Below are 15,845 nucleotides of genomic sequence, written 5' to 3'. Positions count from 1 at the left end.
ATTTTAATATATTTTGGATAAGTTTTACGTGGACATGAACAGTTGTGATACAGTTGTCCTCTGATCTATTATGTGTTGGGAAACACAATGTGACTTATTTATTCATCAAAACTTTGATATTCGGAGAAGAACAAATTTGACGCCTATCGGACCTAAATTTAAATACAAGTATTGTGTGCACTTCTTTCGAGTTGTAATATTATTATTGGACTGATGTTAGCTAGAATGCAAGTTGTTATATTATAACATTAGTAAAAAAGAAATAATATCATCAAGATACTAAGATACTGCTGCCGGATCACGTCAAAAATATAATAAAGATAGTGCTGCCGGATCCAACTTACACACTAGAATATGTTATTATCAGTGTTTGCAAAGGGAAGGTCAGTTTATTGGCCCAATAAGATTGAATCTTCCGAGTTAAATTTGCGAATACCACTTGCTCTCAAAATAACCATTACATTATACTTTTTGTTCTTCTAAATCAGCGAAGAACATATGCTAAGTTTCTTCTATATATATGCAAGTTATAACAATGATAACATTCGTGAAAGAAAATACTCCGACTAATTTAGTTAAGCTGTTTCCACAAAAAGATACGAATTTTCGACACACATTCAAATAGTAATATAAAATTCTAAAATTATGTCCATAATTAATAAATAAAGAAAATAGATTCATATGGGAATTCACACTTGAAGGAAACAAAGTTGTGTTCATAGGTTTTATTGGAGAAGAAGAATCAACAACAATGTCTCCAAAGACGAGCTTTCACATATACAACACATAGATCACATACATCACAACCAAACAGAACAACTGAAATGTGCAAGAACTACGAAAGACACCGATGGCATTACTCTTTGAAATGTTGCCTTATTACTCTCAGTCTCACCTAGTGGTGTAAACTTAGTTCTTGTCTAGAAAATGAAAGCGGAGATAGATAAGGAGAAGAGATAAAAAAGTACACAGCAAAGGCTAATACACACATCCAGAAGGGGTAAGTCGATCTCATATAGACCGGTAAGCCTATTATGAGGCCAATGACCACAACGATAAGAGCTTCCACTGAGTAATTCCATGTCAACCCCCTTGTGTATACAATTGCCAATATGATTGAAATTCCCATGAGGTTATTCATTGTAATATCTTTGTAAATCTGTGGAAACCAACAAAAATGCCCTTAAAATTTCGAGTTATCTTAACGTGTTATCCAAGTTAAGGAATTGTGAATATGTAGTTGAACTAACCTCGGAGAAAGTATTGGATGATATTTGTTTCTTGTCTTTCCCACGACAGAAGCGTGTGGATAGAGTGTTCTTTAAGTTTCTAGCCAAAGGGATAATCGCGAACACGATGTAGAAAGAAGGAATTCCAGCTGAGACCGATAAAAGCTCAATGTTCATCATAAAAGGTTAAGCTAGAAAGAGTACAATTAGGATCCCTGCGATGACTTCAATGGTAGCTCCCAATGTTTCCATAGAGAGCAGTTTTGTGACAAGTGTTTGCTTCGTTTTTTCTAGCTTAAGAACTCCGACCTCCTCCTGCAACACATCATGATTTCATAAACATTGTCAAAGTAGAGAAATATCCAAAATGGCATTTCTCTTGAAATGATATGTGACATATGTATTAGACTTACAGTGTGATTACTGTCTTCTCTTTCGTCCTCGACACTATCAAACTTAAATTTGTATTGTTTGAGAAATTTTGTGATCCCTTCCTCGAATTCATTCTCTTTCAATTGACCGTCTCTGTCTCCATCAAATTCCTCAAGAAACTCTTTAGCGAGCTCATTGATGTCACATTTCATTCTCCCAAAGTTCCACAACTCAATGGTTAAGTCTTTTAGCTCAGATATTTGTATCTTCCCGTCATTATTCGTATCAGTTTTCTCGAACAAACTAAAGATATAAGCAGTGATTTACGATGTAAGAAAGCTTAAAATGAAGTAATTCTTGCTTCCAAAAATATAGAGAACAGAAGTAAGAGTCTTATTATATATGACAACCTTTTCAAGCTCTCTTTACTTAGTTCTCCGCCTTCTATAAGGTTTTTTGGTGAAAACCTATGTAAGTGCTTATGAACTTCTGACATGAGCTCAAACCTCGTGTGATCTAAGCTCTTCCCTTGGTTAACCCTATCAGAATACTGCGAATATACCACAAATGTGTCAGTACTTTTTGAAGTATTAAATGTCATTTAGACTTTGCTTAGGTTTTTCAAAGGGCTTATACCGAGTAAATAAAGTAGACAACGGTTGAAGAAATAGAGATTATCAGTGCGATCAACACAATGATGTGACTCCAAGACTGTGATTCAGAGAACGCTGAAAATGTCACCATGAGAAAGGGAGATAGACTCAACAACATAATCCCTGCTGCTTTCTTGTTCTTAGGATCCGCTTCTACGCTTGCTTCTGGAGAGAGATAGACCACAAAAATTTTAATACCAAAAATATTGTCAAGAGAAGAAAGAAAAAGGAATCTAAGAAACTGAGCGTACCAACAAGGCTTTTCACTATCTTTTTTCTTTGGCTATGTCCATCCTGTATGATTTTTTGATGAACATTCTTTGACGATAGGAACGAATTATAAAAATATATATGCTCATAAGAGATCCTTGAGTCTCAAGAAACTAGCTAACAGATTCCAGACTAGAAGAAAAGAAACAATATGAAAATCTTACAGTGGTTGCTGTTCTTACTGACTGGTCAGAACTTGGGCCAGTGATGATAAACACAACACAAGCTCCCCATTGAATTGTGAGAGCAAACACAGTATATCCCACGGTAACTCCACCAACGTTGTCACCTATGATGAAGGAGTTGGCAACATCGCTGCTCAATGATAGTCCAGTCGCTGAGATCAAAACCAAAACAAAAAAAAGAGAGAAAAGTTTTAAACTCGAGTATATGTTTTCAGATGTTTTCCTGGAGTGAACTAAAGAATGAGGATCCTTACAGAGCATCAGGACAATTCTTGGAAACATTGTAAGAAGAGGGAAGACGATACCACCATAAAACCCGACCTCGAAGATTAGAAAGAGCTTCGATCTTCCTTCAGACAAGAAATAGTCACCGATGATCAAGAGACACCCAAAGGAGAAAACTTGGAAGATATAACTTCCAACATTGTCTGAACATGGAAGAAACCCGTATACATGAACACACGCTGTCCCGGACACGTTCTTTGGAGGATCGAGAGTGATAGAATCATAATCAGAGGCGCCATGGAGGCCATCAGAAATCAAGAACGAAGTATTCAGAGGGACAGGACTCATGACACGAGCGCTCACACCAGAGATGATCAAAGGTAGAGAGAGAAAGGAGAAGAAGAGCGTAAGACCTGCCATGGAAGTAAACTCGAAGATTTAGTGAGTAATTTGGTCGGATGGTTTCCCTCTATATGTATATATACAAGCACACGAAACCCCACATATTAGACAAGATCTTACAAATATAATAAACAAAGACTCTTTTTAAGGTTAATTTTTGAACGAGTACGATGAAGACTGATAGGATCATGTTTAAAACGTGAACAGTATTAATTCGCGGTAGGTGAGTCATATTATATAAATTTTGTAATGAATTTTTGAATCTTAGATAAAGCAAATTAACCAAATTATTAAGATGATGAATGGTAAGTTTTTAAAACATGTTCTTTTGTAATAAATATAATAGTAAGAGCGTTGATGAGCCTATAACCATTCACTTGGACAAGAAACAGTGCGCTTACCGGAGAGTCTCCGGCGGAGACATTGCCAACTCCAAAGACGTGCTACGGAAGTAATCCCTCTCTTATGTATGTGAGGGCTAAAATACTAAATTTATATACTTAAGGTCTTAAGGTCATCATTAATGCTCGAATTTTGTTCTGACACAATGAAATTAACAAAAGAGATTCTAATTCAAATTTCTCCATCCATAGTGAACAGAGAAAACCACACAAAGGGTCTATTCTGATATGAGAAGTCTCCCAACTCTACCATGTATCGAAACCAAAACTTGTCCTAACAAAGACACTTACAAATAAACGGAAACAGAAACACAGTTATGGAATCCTCTCATGGAAGCTTTTTTATTACCAGTGACCTCTTCCTTGTCCTCTTCCTCGACCACCTCCACGTCTTCCCCAATTTCGGTTCCCGCCTCTACCAGCACCATAGGATGATATTCCCTCAAAGGCCTTGTTCACAAGCTGGCTCTGCATAGCACCACCTGAACCACGTCCTTTCTTTGCTGAGACATTGTTACCACTTCCATTGTTGCTATTAGCAGGCCGCTTTCCTCTGTGAATTATTGGAAATGTAAATTACAAACAGATATACAAGACAACAGAAAGTTGGAGTTAGAGTAGACGTAGCAACAAACCCGATTGTTGTTTTTGTTGTGGTTGAGGCTAACGGCTTTGTTGCTTCTTTCCAAGAAAGGTTGAGATTAGTGTCTCCGATAAAAGGAGGCGTTTTTGCATGTAATGGCTGTTTCATATCAAAAATTTCCCCAAGTTTAAGTTATAACATCAAATTATATGTTTCCACCAAAACAAAAGAAAAACAAGGGAAAAGACAGATGTTGTGATGTTCACCTTTGTCATTGCCAATATGTTATTACAGGTCCTAAGTCCAGTTGTAGTATTCTGCTTCTTTGTTTTCTGGAAAAAATAAAGATCACAAAGGTGCGTTAGTCCTGAAAGCAAACAACACTGGTTAAAAAGAAGGGAGTTCCAGGTTAATGTACTTACAATGCTCGCCTTCTCTTCATCTGTCTTAGCAGCCGACATGGCTTTGTTGTGCTCAGTCATTCCCTGAGTCAATTTTTTCAATGTTGCCTTGGTCAGATCCTCAACAACGGTCAATCTGCACCAATGGTTGGCAAATCACAAAAACAAAAGCTTTAGGATATCATTTAAAACTACCAGGAACTCTTCTACCTCTTCTTTCTTAGATTACCAAAAACAAAATTGTCTCTAAACAACGAAGATAAACTGAAGTTTCAGCGTGCAAATTTTGGATGTCATATCAAAGAATTAACAATACCTCTCAGTGAAGTCTTTGTTCAACTCTGAGAAGTCCTCCCCCAATCTGTCTGACGGCTGGCCGGTCACAATCTTGTACCCGCACAAGCTGTTTGTAGCATTTGGAACCTATATATGTTCAACATAATCAGATAAGTAAAACAAGGAAGAAAGAAAAAGAACGGGATACATCACAAATAAGGTTATTGGTTACCTTGTGGGCAAGGTGATGAAACGCATACAACAAACACTCCACGTATGTGAAGTTCATTTCCTCTCCAGTCTTTCTGGCAGGCATGTATATCTGAAAACAAAGAGTGTGACATTCTTCATAATATTGCATGTAATGCATTTACATTCAAAAGTGAACTTATACAATATAAGCAAGAATGACCACAAACTAATTCTCAAAGGAATCATGACACACTGGCACTTAAAAGAGGTACCTTTAAAAGCTGAACGATGGAAGGAAGCAGCTGTCTTGCTTCCTGAGCAGTTGTGTATGGAGAAATATCAGCAAGAGCTTTGAGCAAATCAAGTTTCCTCTCTTCCGGCAGCTAGTTAAGAAAAAAGAACTCGAAGTTATTATGGTGGCCACGAAGCTCCTTTTTTGGAGTGATACAGATATTGACATGAAAGAAGGCAAAAGAGAAACAAGCACAAATACCTACAAATATGGACTAACTAAACGTTAAAAGAAACTAGCTTTCATACCATTAGTGCCATAAACTATTCTTCATTATGTCTAAGAGAGTAGATAACAGATGCCTAAAAGAGCACACAGGGATCACATGCTGATATAAACACAAGTATGAAATAAGAAAGCAAAGAAATACCACGATACCTTGTCAAAAACAGGCATGATATGTTGGTTCAAATAGCTAAGAAACCTGCTGCTGGGAGCACCTCTCTGTTCAGAAGAGAACGAAGTTAGTAAGATAAGTTTATAGAATGGGACTCTATCCAGCTACTAGCAGTTCTTATTCCAAGTTCGTACCGCAAAAAAGGGAAGAGCCAGTTGCAGGCATGATATCAACCTGTCAATATGATCTGTGTCTGAAACCTGCGAAAACCAATATTTATAATCAGGAATAATACCATAGTGCAAGGATATTCTCATATAAATTTGGATGTCCAACTTATACTTCGAACTATTATACTCACCATATGGGGGATACAGGAAAATTTAATATAGAGTGTTGTCATAATATCAGAGTAGGCATAATCAAGTCTGCATAACTCACTATGGTCATACTATCAATTTAACAATTTTGTGTGTTTCCTTGCCTTCAAACCAGGACCAAAGAATATACTGAAGTTCAAGGGAAAATAACATCACTCAAGAGAAAGAATGCAGCGAGTGGTACATTTTTCTAAGTTTTTTGTCAACAGGATGGAGTATGTACAAAGGATGGATATATACTACTGCCACAGAACATGTCAAACTGAATAGTGATATGCAACTAAAAAGAACATTGATACACAGCGGGATAAATAGTACTATCATTTCAAACAATCAAGAAATGTAGGTGTATCTTCACGATGATGCAACACAACCAACTAACACCAGATTGAACGATGCAATACCACAAACTTACTTCAAATTGTGCATTTAAGATGCAATACCACAAACTTACTTCAAATTGTGCATTTAAATCCGCCTGTCCTTCAATAATTTCCACAAGTTCTTGCATTCTTTCTTGAGGAGCTTTGCCACCAAATATACTCAAACTTGTCAGGAAATCCATAAACATTTTAAACTCCCCTCCAGTTACATCTTCTAGGCTCTGCGAAATCCAAATAAAGTCAAGAACAAATGACAAAGAAGAAGAGGCAGATAGAAGAAACAAAAGGAACTGCATAAACACCAGATAAAGGTCTTACCTGTTTGATCAAATCTGTTATATGTCTTTCCATCTCCTCTTGAGGTTTCAAGAGCTCCCCTTTAAGAGGAAACACCTACATATAAATTAAGATAAAAAGATATACAATGAATATAGGCTCTTATGGTATTACAAACCCCTCAAATGATTGTTTTCCTAATATAATAGATATCCATACCATTATCACATTTTCATATCACTTCCTCTGTTATTGTTAAGGGAACTTCTTTTAAATCATAAACAATGTCAAGGAGGAGACATGACTAAAACATGCACTAGATATCAGCCACTTTAGTTGATTAAGTATAGTTTGTACATCTTGCAACTGAACCAATATGTCTACTTTACTGGTTGACTGGTCTAAGCAGAGTTTGTACATCATGTCTACTTTACTGGTCTAAATAAAATCCCAATAGGTCTAACTTGGTGGAAACAATGAGATATAAATATCAAATTAAGTCATGCAACGCTATTCTGGGAACCTTGCATATAGGAAAAGCCATTGGTATATAGTTACCTTTTCTCTGATGAAACTCAAGACCTTTTCACGGATTTGATCATCGGTAGTTGGAGTAACCCCAGCATGCGTGAATAAGGCAGTCGAAGATGCTGTAACAAAAGAGACAAAAAAATTAGCAAAACACAAGAGAATTGCAGAGTCAGTAGCGATATCATATTGAAAATCTTAGATCATTTAGCAGACTACAACCATAGCAAGTAATTTATTCACTTAAACCTACGCCTGATCATGATCAAGAGTAAAATTTTTAAAACAGAATCAGTATTTTCATATAGAACAACGATAACACTACCTTTCGGATCTTGTCGTATCAATGACATCAGAGCCTTATGCACAGCATCACGCTCCACAGGTTCCTCTTCAAAATCATAAAACCTCCCAAGTCAGATGAGAAAAAGAAAAAAAAAACGGAAATAGGTATATACACCAGTAACAAAAATCTCAAGAGTTACCAGTATTCAAAAGTTGCACAAGAACATCAACAATCTTAGATATAATCTCTGGTGTATCCTTACAGAACAGCGGGAGCCCGCGGATAGCTTGAACACGCACCTACACACAAAAAAAGAAACACATGTTTAACTCAAACCAAAAGGACAGTTTCCACAAGAAAGCAAAACTAAAAAAAAAAAAATCGTGCATAGACAAGTAAAACATTCTCTTGGGAAGCCAAAGAAGTACTAAGAATGTGTTGTTTCAGGATAAATCCCATCTGTAAGGAGACAAAGGGAACATACCCCAAGATCTCCATCATCAATGCAGTCCATATGCGCATCGAAAGCCTCAGTAGAGAGACTAGGGAAGAACTTGAAGTAGCGTGGAATTAGCTGCGAGGCAAGCTGCTTCGCCTTCATACTAGTCTTGGACATCTTGATAATCCCTTCATAATCCTCAACATTCTACAAAACGAGAAACGAAATCAAGTAAACTGCGAAAAATCAGAACAATAGCAAACCTAGAGAAGCCTAAATTCGAATCAATCTTCCATACTAACCTAATTTCATAATCCGGGGCAGAAACAAGGGAATACTCAATTTCAATTAAATTCAAACCCTAGTTGGAAAAATTGAGACGAACCTGAGACTTGTCCTTGGAGGCATTGAGGCGCTCACTGAACTCATAGAGCTTCTCGATTTGCTGAACTTCTTCCGACTGGTTCTCTGACATTACGGAGGAAGCTGAAGAGCGAGAATAAAAAAAAACTGAGGCAGATGAGTATATAATAAACACATAGTTGAAAAAGCTATACAGATGTAACCACGTCTCTGTAAACAGGGAAAAAGGCGGGAGAAAGATGAAGATGAAGAGCGTACATGGTGTAGGGGTTTTGGAAGAAGACTGTAGAAAGATTTGAGATAGTTCCCGAGTGTTGTTGTTTTCACGAGTCCGATGACCTTCCCCTTTAGCTTGAAGGAGACGAGCGAGAGCTTAATTAATAATAATATATGTGTCGTAGATGTTGGGCCTAATACCTAAAACGCCTTCGTTTCATATTTATAAAACTTGAGAAACGCGACATGAATTTATCGATTCTTTGAAATTCACCCCCGATGTTTTTTATTTGTTGATATAATCCACCTGAAGAATAACATCATCACTTTCTCGATTTGAAAAAGGAGTCCTTTACTCAAAATTTGTTTATTCAAGAACAAAATCTCTCAAATCTGATATTTGCCACAAGAGAAGTATCTCAGCCAAACTTGTTTTGTTATGAATAATAAATAGTCTTATTACCTTACAAAAGCAATTCTAATAAAAGGAGTGTTTTCAAGAACTCAAAAAATCAGAGAAGTTTTTTTTCCTCCTGATTAAGCAAAAAAATCACAGAACAGGCATATCTAGAGCTTGTAGCACATCTTTGAACTCGAAGTCATGAGTATGCTTATTGAAACGTTCGAGCAGCTTGTACCGAGAGTCGTTCAAGTAAAAAGACTGAGCTGTCTCCATGATCCATTTCGCCTCTTCGTCAGTGAGTTTGCTTGTGAAGACAACATCTCCTCGGATAAACACCAAGTCCTTTGTCTCTGAAAGCTCAGTGTAGAATGTGGCAGTCAGGTAAGGAGCTGCTTGAGTTCCTCTTGCTTTGTAGTCTTCGAGACCAGTGAAAATCATGTGAGGTGCTTGAACTGCCACAATAAAATTGACCGTTTACATAAGAATAAGATCATAAACCGAAGAGCTCTTCGTTTTCCTAGGAAATGAACCCACTCACATAATGGTACGTCTAGCAAAATTCAGCCTCACATACCCTCAGTAAAAAGCTCTGTTCTTGAGATCAGTAGGTTACTAACTTTTGTCCTGAATAAGTAAAACAATGTTCATTGCTAATCTCACTACTTCAATCGAACTCCCTGATAAAAGCTACCACAAACCTAGAGCTAACAATGTCATGTAAAGTATGTAACCAATTCATATGAATTTCTCATTATGACACCAAAAGGAGGACTAAATGTTACATCTAGCAAGATTCAGCCTCACATACCGAAACAATAAACAGTTCTTGAGATCAGGGGGTTTGCTAATTTCTAAATGCTAATCTCACTAACTTAACTGAAGAGTCCCTGATAAAAGCTACCACAAACCTTGAGCAAACAATGTTATGTAACCATTTTTTTCAAATAATTATCACAACAAGAAATGAAAGATAAGATAATGGAGGATTAGAGTTTGAACCTTGAGCAAACATAGTAATGTAGCCATTGCCTCTCCACAATGGAATGACAAAGTATCGGCTGCAATTGTAACGTTCAATTAGAAGAATGATCAAAATCAAGATTTTATGTTAGCAAGAACAAGGACAATCATATTGTTATTACCATTCGGATGCTCGTTGCTCCAACAATCGATAAAGCTGAGCTTTCATCGTTATCCCAATATGACCTCGTCCCAAGTGATACTGACACAAAAATAAAACTGTAGTAAGATCCAACGAAATGCAATTCAAAGATACAAAACACACATCCAAGGACCAATTTTAGATTTACATCGTCCCAGATGGAAGTGAGTTCTTCGGGAGATTTAGTCTTGGCTCTCGCTAAATCCATGATTGAATCCAAAGGTTTCGGCTGCAAAGGAGTAAACCCAGATGCGAATTGCGAATTTCTGACTGAACCAAGCGAAGCCCATTTTTTGTGATTTCCAGGTAAAACTTCTGAGAGCTTCTTAGTTCCGGCATCTCGTTGCCATGAAGATGAACGCGAAGTGAAAATTTGTCTATACGAAGAAGATGAAGAGAGCTTAGTATCTTTAGCCAGACTCGAAATAGAACCAAGGATTCTTCTCAATTTCATGGTGTTCAACGAAATGATGAAGATGAATTTCTCAGAGGAATATTGTCGAACACGTTGTATGCAAAATAGATCTAATCCACAAAAATTTACAGAAGTCCATTGTTTGGAAATATCATATTGTTTTAGAACCCTAACGGGAAACGTCGTCGGTTCGCAATTCCGTGGGTTAACTTCGGTTCGACCGGAAGAACCGGTTTATGTAGCTTCGTGTTTTTCTGAACCGGTAATAATGCGCTGGTTTTATAAGTATCCCTTATATAATTACGGGTTAGGCTGATTTTTACGGGTTAGACTGATTTTTTGTAAGTAAAAATAATATAGATTTAGGTAATTATAAATAGGCAAGCTTTAACTATAATTACCTAAATCTATAAATTAATTATAGGTAATATTTAAAAAATGAAATCTCTCAATCTAATTAAAACAAAAATATGTGATTCTTCTTTTATATTTATTTTATTTTATACTTAAATTATTTTAAGTTTTTATCTAATATATTTAGTTAATAAAATTTATGATTTTTTCTGCATATGATGTAATTTAAATTTTTTTTAAACAGACATATGTTGCTACACTGATGAATAAAAAAATATACAAAATGTCCTACATCACCTAAGAAAACTAGGCAAAGATTCAAAGTTATATTAATAAAAAAAAAACCAAAATGATTCTGAATACGAATGAGCTGAAACCTTGATTTATCAGACATTTAAATTAAAAAATTTATACATTTTATTATGGTTCTTTATTTTAAAGAATTTCAACTTTTAATAACTTTAAAAATTCAAATGTATAACTTTTTAAAAAATTTAAAGATTATTAATATTTCAATTATTTAAACATTTATCTTTTTATAAAATATTTAAGATATGAATAATATTTAAACTTTATAAGAAGTTCAAATATTATAAATATTTCAATTTCTAAAATAATAAAATTTATTCAAACATTTTAAATTTTAATAATATATACGAATTAAAATATCACATGACGGGTTATATGGCAGGACATGTTTGAGTTGATATTAATAGAAAATTAAAATGTCATTAATTTTGTGCTAGACGGGTAAAATATCATCTCATTATTTTGTGAACTTTTTAAAAACTTTAAAAATTATTAATATTTCAATTATTAAAACATTTAACATTTATAACTGTTTAAGATATTAATAATATTTAAACTTTATAAGAAGTTCAAATATTATAAGTAGTTCAATTTCTAAAAAAAGAAACTTTCTTAAAACATTTTAAATTTTAAAAATATATTTAGATTTTTATGAATTAAAATATCACATGACGGTTTATATGGCTAGACATGTTTGAGTAGATATTAACTGAAACTTAAAATGTCATTAATTTGGTGCTACATGGATAAATTTTGTTAACAATATGATTATTAGATTAATAGACGTATCTAATTAAATCGATTAATTAATACTGTAACAAAATAATTAATATGCGGTATAGTGTAGGTTAAGTCATATAATTAACAATAAAATACAATATATAATTTTGAAAAGTAAACAAATCAAATAAAATTAACAAACATAAATTAATATTTTATCAAATAACTTAAACTGCAGTATACCACGGGTCAAAATCTAGATTTACTAGAATAGATCTTACAAAATAGATGTTATTTTCATAAGTTATATTCAACATATGATTTCATGGCATAGTGTTTGAGCAAAAAAAAACAAAAAAAACAATCATATATATAACACTTTAAATAAAAATTACAATATAAATAAAATAAATGTTAATCCGTGCTTTAGCACGGGTCCAATTCTAATAGTCCAATTAAAGACCTAACCAAAGTAGTCCAAACGCAACCTGAGTTCCAAAACAAAATGAATGATGGATTAGACCTTCAACTTGATCAACACTTGAGTCAGGTGCGTACTAACATAATGGCTTGTCAGATGATTCACATAGCAATTGATGCAGTATTGTCAGTATAATCTTATGTAGTAAAATATAATAAGTAAAGATGTTGCAAAAATGGTTCGCACCAAGATTTTATTAACCTGGGTCATTTGTTTTCCTATATTTTATCTCTTAGGAGATTATTAAAAATGGTTCTTACTCTAAATTTTGTAAAACGTTTATTTTTTCTTCAAATATAATTTAAAATTAAAAAAAAAAAAGTACTATGTTGCACGATTTTAAAAATCTACTAGCTAGCTTCAGTGTACGTACAAAAACAAAAAATGATCCAATCACAATATAATGTTGTTTAGTCAAAGCAAAGCAAGAATCTTTGCCACAATGTTTTTGCTTTAATTCGTTCGCCCGTGAGTGATTGGAATCTTCTCTCTTAACATGGTCATGTGTGTTATTGTATCAATCTCTACTCTCTCAATAGTTTTAAGTTTTAACTATGGATATGTCAGTCTGATTTTCAGACAAACGTTTTTAATTTAGTTTTGTTTAAGCACTAGTTGATATTGATCCAGACAATTTATAATAGATCGAGCGATCATCTTCTTCTTTTCTTTGTTTTTTTAAATCGAACGATCATCTTTGAATGCAAACATGCATCGATACAAACACTAAATTTTTGATAGTGAGTTCACTTCTTTTATCCTTACCAGATACAGGTATTATATACAACACATAAAACAATACAAAAACGATCTTTTTAAGAGATGTTAGTTAGATCATATGTAATCACGGGACAACATGTAAACCTAATATTTAATGGAGTACTATTTACATATTTATATTTATTCCATCTCATTTAACAAATTACAGGATCGCATTACATATTAATCCTTTTCCAGAAAGAAAAAAAATTGTGTAACATTTAGTGGAATACATTATCACGCATTCAACTCAAAAGATCGAGAAGGTTATTTTCTTTTTGTCGGCAAATATCTATAAAGTTAATAAACCATGATTGATTCCACATTTTTGAGTGAATTACACAGAAAAAATGAGATCTTACTAAGCCATATGTTTTATAAATTTCCCAACGCACTAAAGGTGAGTGTCACTCTTTTCTTATCTCACAAAATATTTCTGTTTAAAAATAAAATAAAAAAATCAACTTGTTTGTCACTTAACGAGATTTGACTTAGGTTGTTTCTGTTGTCACTATGTAAACAGTACAAAAAACTGTAAACTATTTATTAGTTTGTCCAGAATCACAGTATCTCACAACCCCACCATGCATGTCCTATCTCTTTTTTTATCCGCAATATTCTTTTTTCTCTTCCTCGCATCAACCATTTCGATTACCCCCACAACCTCTCAGCCTCCGGCATTGCGGCGAATCCACCACAGAGACCTCTCCGTCGATTACTACTCCAAGAAATGTCCTCAGCTCGAAAATCTCGTCGGTTCCATCACTTCTCAGCGGTTCAAAGAAGTTCCCATCTCAGCTCCAGCCACCATTCGCCTCTTCTTCCACGACTGCTTCGTTGAGGTCAATTTTTTTTTTACCAAAACTGAATCTTGCATTCTTTTTCTTAGGTACGATCTATAGCACTCATAGCAGAACTTGCATTTTAGAATTACTAACTGGCACGGTCAAATTTTAATGATCATCCAATTGTACCGCAGTAGTAATTGGAAAGTCAAAACACTAATACGGAACATAATCCCGACAATATGTTTCACGGGTTCGGTTTCAAACGTAGCGCAGATTAGCAAACAGCAGTCAAGATTCGGCGCATTTTAGGCAATAAACTCAACAGTTTTGGTCAACTAAAAACTCAACAGTAATTTGGTTACAACATGTGCTATTTGCTTAGCAAATAACAATACACATCTCATGCCTGCAAACTAGTAATTGATTATGGACTACGACGACTGATGATCAAGATAAATTGAAATTGAATTCTTGAAGGGCTGTGATGGGTCGATATTGATAGAAACAAAGAAAGGAAGCAAGAAATTAGCAGAAAGAGACGCTTATGAGAATAAGGAATTGAGAGAAGAAGGATTTGAGAGTATCAACAAGGCAAAGGCATTAGTTGAGTCTCATTGCCCTTCTCTCGTCTCTTGTTCTGACATCCTCGCCATCGCCGCTCGAGATTTCATCCACCTGGTATAAAGTCCAACTTTACTCCTACTAATTACTATAATAATATTTTTGGTGTTCATATACTAATTCGGTATTAAACAGATTTTTGTAGTCCTAGAATCGGTTCAAATGTATCTCAAATTTCAACCAAACCGGAAGGCTATAACAATGCTGTATTTGTCCACTGTCCAAGACGGTTTTGACTAAATTATCAAAAACCGAGTTTTAAACATAATTAAGTAGAATAAACCAAAGTGTATTGTGCCCACTCCGATGGTTAACGTATATCGACGTGTCATTTGACTAATGTTTTGTTTTGGTTCCAAATAGGCAGGTGGACCTTACTATCAAGTGAAAAAAGGAAGATGGGACGGCAAAAGATCAACGGCCACGAACGTCCCTCCAAACATACCTCGATCAAACTCAACCGTTGATCAACTCATCAAGCTCTTCGCGTCCAAAGGCCTAACCGTAGAGGAACTTGTTGTCCTTTCCGGGTCTCACACCATCGGCTTTGCCCATTGTAAAAACTTCGTTGGTCGTCTCTACAACTTCAAAGGCTCAAAACAACCCGACCCCACGCTCGACCCGAGATTACTCAAGGAGCTCCGTATGTCGTGTCCTTTTTATGGTGGAAGCACCGGCGTCGTACTCCCGCTCGATGCTACAACTCCGTTTGTGTTTGACAATGGATATTTCACAGGACTAGGAAGTAAGATGGCCTTTCTCGAGTCGGATCAAGCCATTTTCCTTGACCCTAGGACGAAGCCCATTGTACTTGAGATGGCTAGAGATAAGCAGAGGTTTCTCAAGGCGTATGGAGGGACTATGGATAAAATGGGTTCCATTGGTGTCAAGAGAGGGAAGAAACATGGGGAAATACGAACTGATTGTCGAGTCTTTTTATAGATTTTATAGTATTTAACTTTATTGTTTTGTGTGACAGTGTGAGGGTTTTTGTCTTGATCTTGATGTGTTTTGTCCTGTGTATTTTCTTGATTGTTTTGTTCATAGAATAAGGTTTTTTCTAGAAAGCATCGCTGACGGTGAACTTTCAAGATTTGTTTAGAAATCATTTATAAGCCAGATTTGGAGTTTAAGAATCTGTCAA

The 15,845-nt window shown here is 35.1% G+C and overlaps 3 protein-coding genes and 1 pseudogene across 3 annotated transcripts; 1 reads left to right on the top strand and 3 right to left on the bottom strand.

The window, feature by feature from the left end:
- Positions 801–3,354, bottom strand: LOC104700035 (annotated as a pseudogene).
- Positions 3,837–8,847, bottom strand: LOC104700034 (apoptosis inhibitor 5-like protein API5). The gene is made up of 17 exons (XM_010415481.2): positions 8,732–8,847; positions 8,496–8,596; positions 8,156–8,317; positions 7,871–7,970; positions 7,711–7,776; positions 7,416–7,507; positions 6,900–6,974; positions 6,653–6,802; positions 6,013–6,078; positions 5,860–5,925; positions 5,462–5,572; positions 5,230–5,319; positions 5,038–5,144; positions 4,743–4,857; positions 4,587–4,652; positions 4,373–4,479; positions 3,837–4,290 (listed from the first exon to the last, which is right to left on the bottom strand). Exons 2-17 carry the CDS (start codon positions 8,583–8,585, stop codon positions 4,083–4,085), a joined length of 1,671 nt encoding a protein of 556 aa, XP_010413783.1. The 5' UTR covers positions 8,586–8,596; positions 8,732–8,847; the 3' UTR covers positions 3,837–4,082.
- On the bottom strand, positions 9,075–10,816 carry LOC104700033 (ATP synthase mitochondrial F1 complex assembly factor 1-like). The gene is made up of 4 exons (XM_010415480.2): positions 10,403–10,816; positions 10,235–10,314; positions 10,092–10,150; positions 9,075–9,544 (listed from the first exon to the last, which is right to left on the bottom strand). The coding sequence occupies exons 1-4, from the start codon at positions 10,706–10,708 to the stop codon at positions 9,240–9,242; spliced, it is 750 nt and encodes a 249-aa protein (XP_010413782.1). The 5' UTR covers positions 10,709–10,816; the 3' UTR covers positions 9,075–9,239.
- On the top strand, positions 13,730–15,839 carry LOC104700032 (peroxidase 19-like). Its single transcript, XM_010415479.2, has 3 exons — positions 13,730–14,134; positions 14,558–14,758; positions 15,065–15,839. Exons 1-3 carry the CDS (start codon positions 13,877–13,879, stop codon positions 15,641–15,643), a joined length of 1,038 nt encoding a protein of 345 aa, XP_010413781.1. The 5' UTR covers positions 13,730–13,876; the 3' UTR covers positions 15,644–15,839.

The sequence above is a fragment of the Camelina sativa genome, chromosome 7, assembly GCF_000633955.1.
Source record: "Camelina sativa cultivar DH55 chromosome 7, Cs, whole genome shotgun sequence".
Classification (NCBI taxonomy): Eukaryota; Viridiplantae; Streptophyta; class Magnoliopsida; order Brassicales; family Brassicaceae; genus Camelina; species Camelina sativa.
This window is presented reverse-complemented; position numbering and strand designations above follow the sequence as displayed.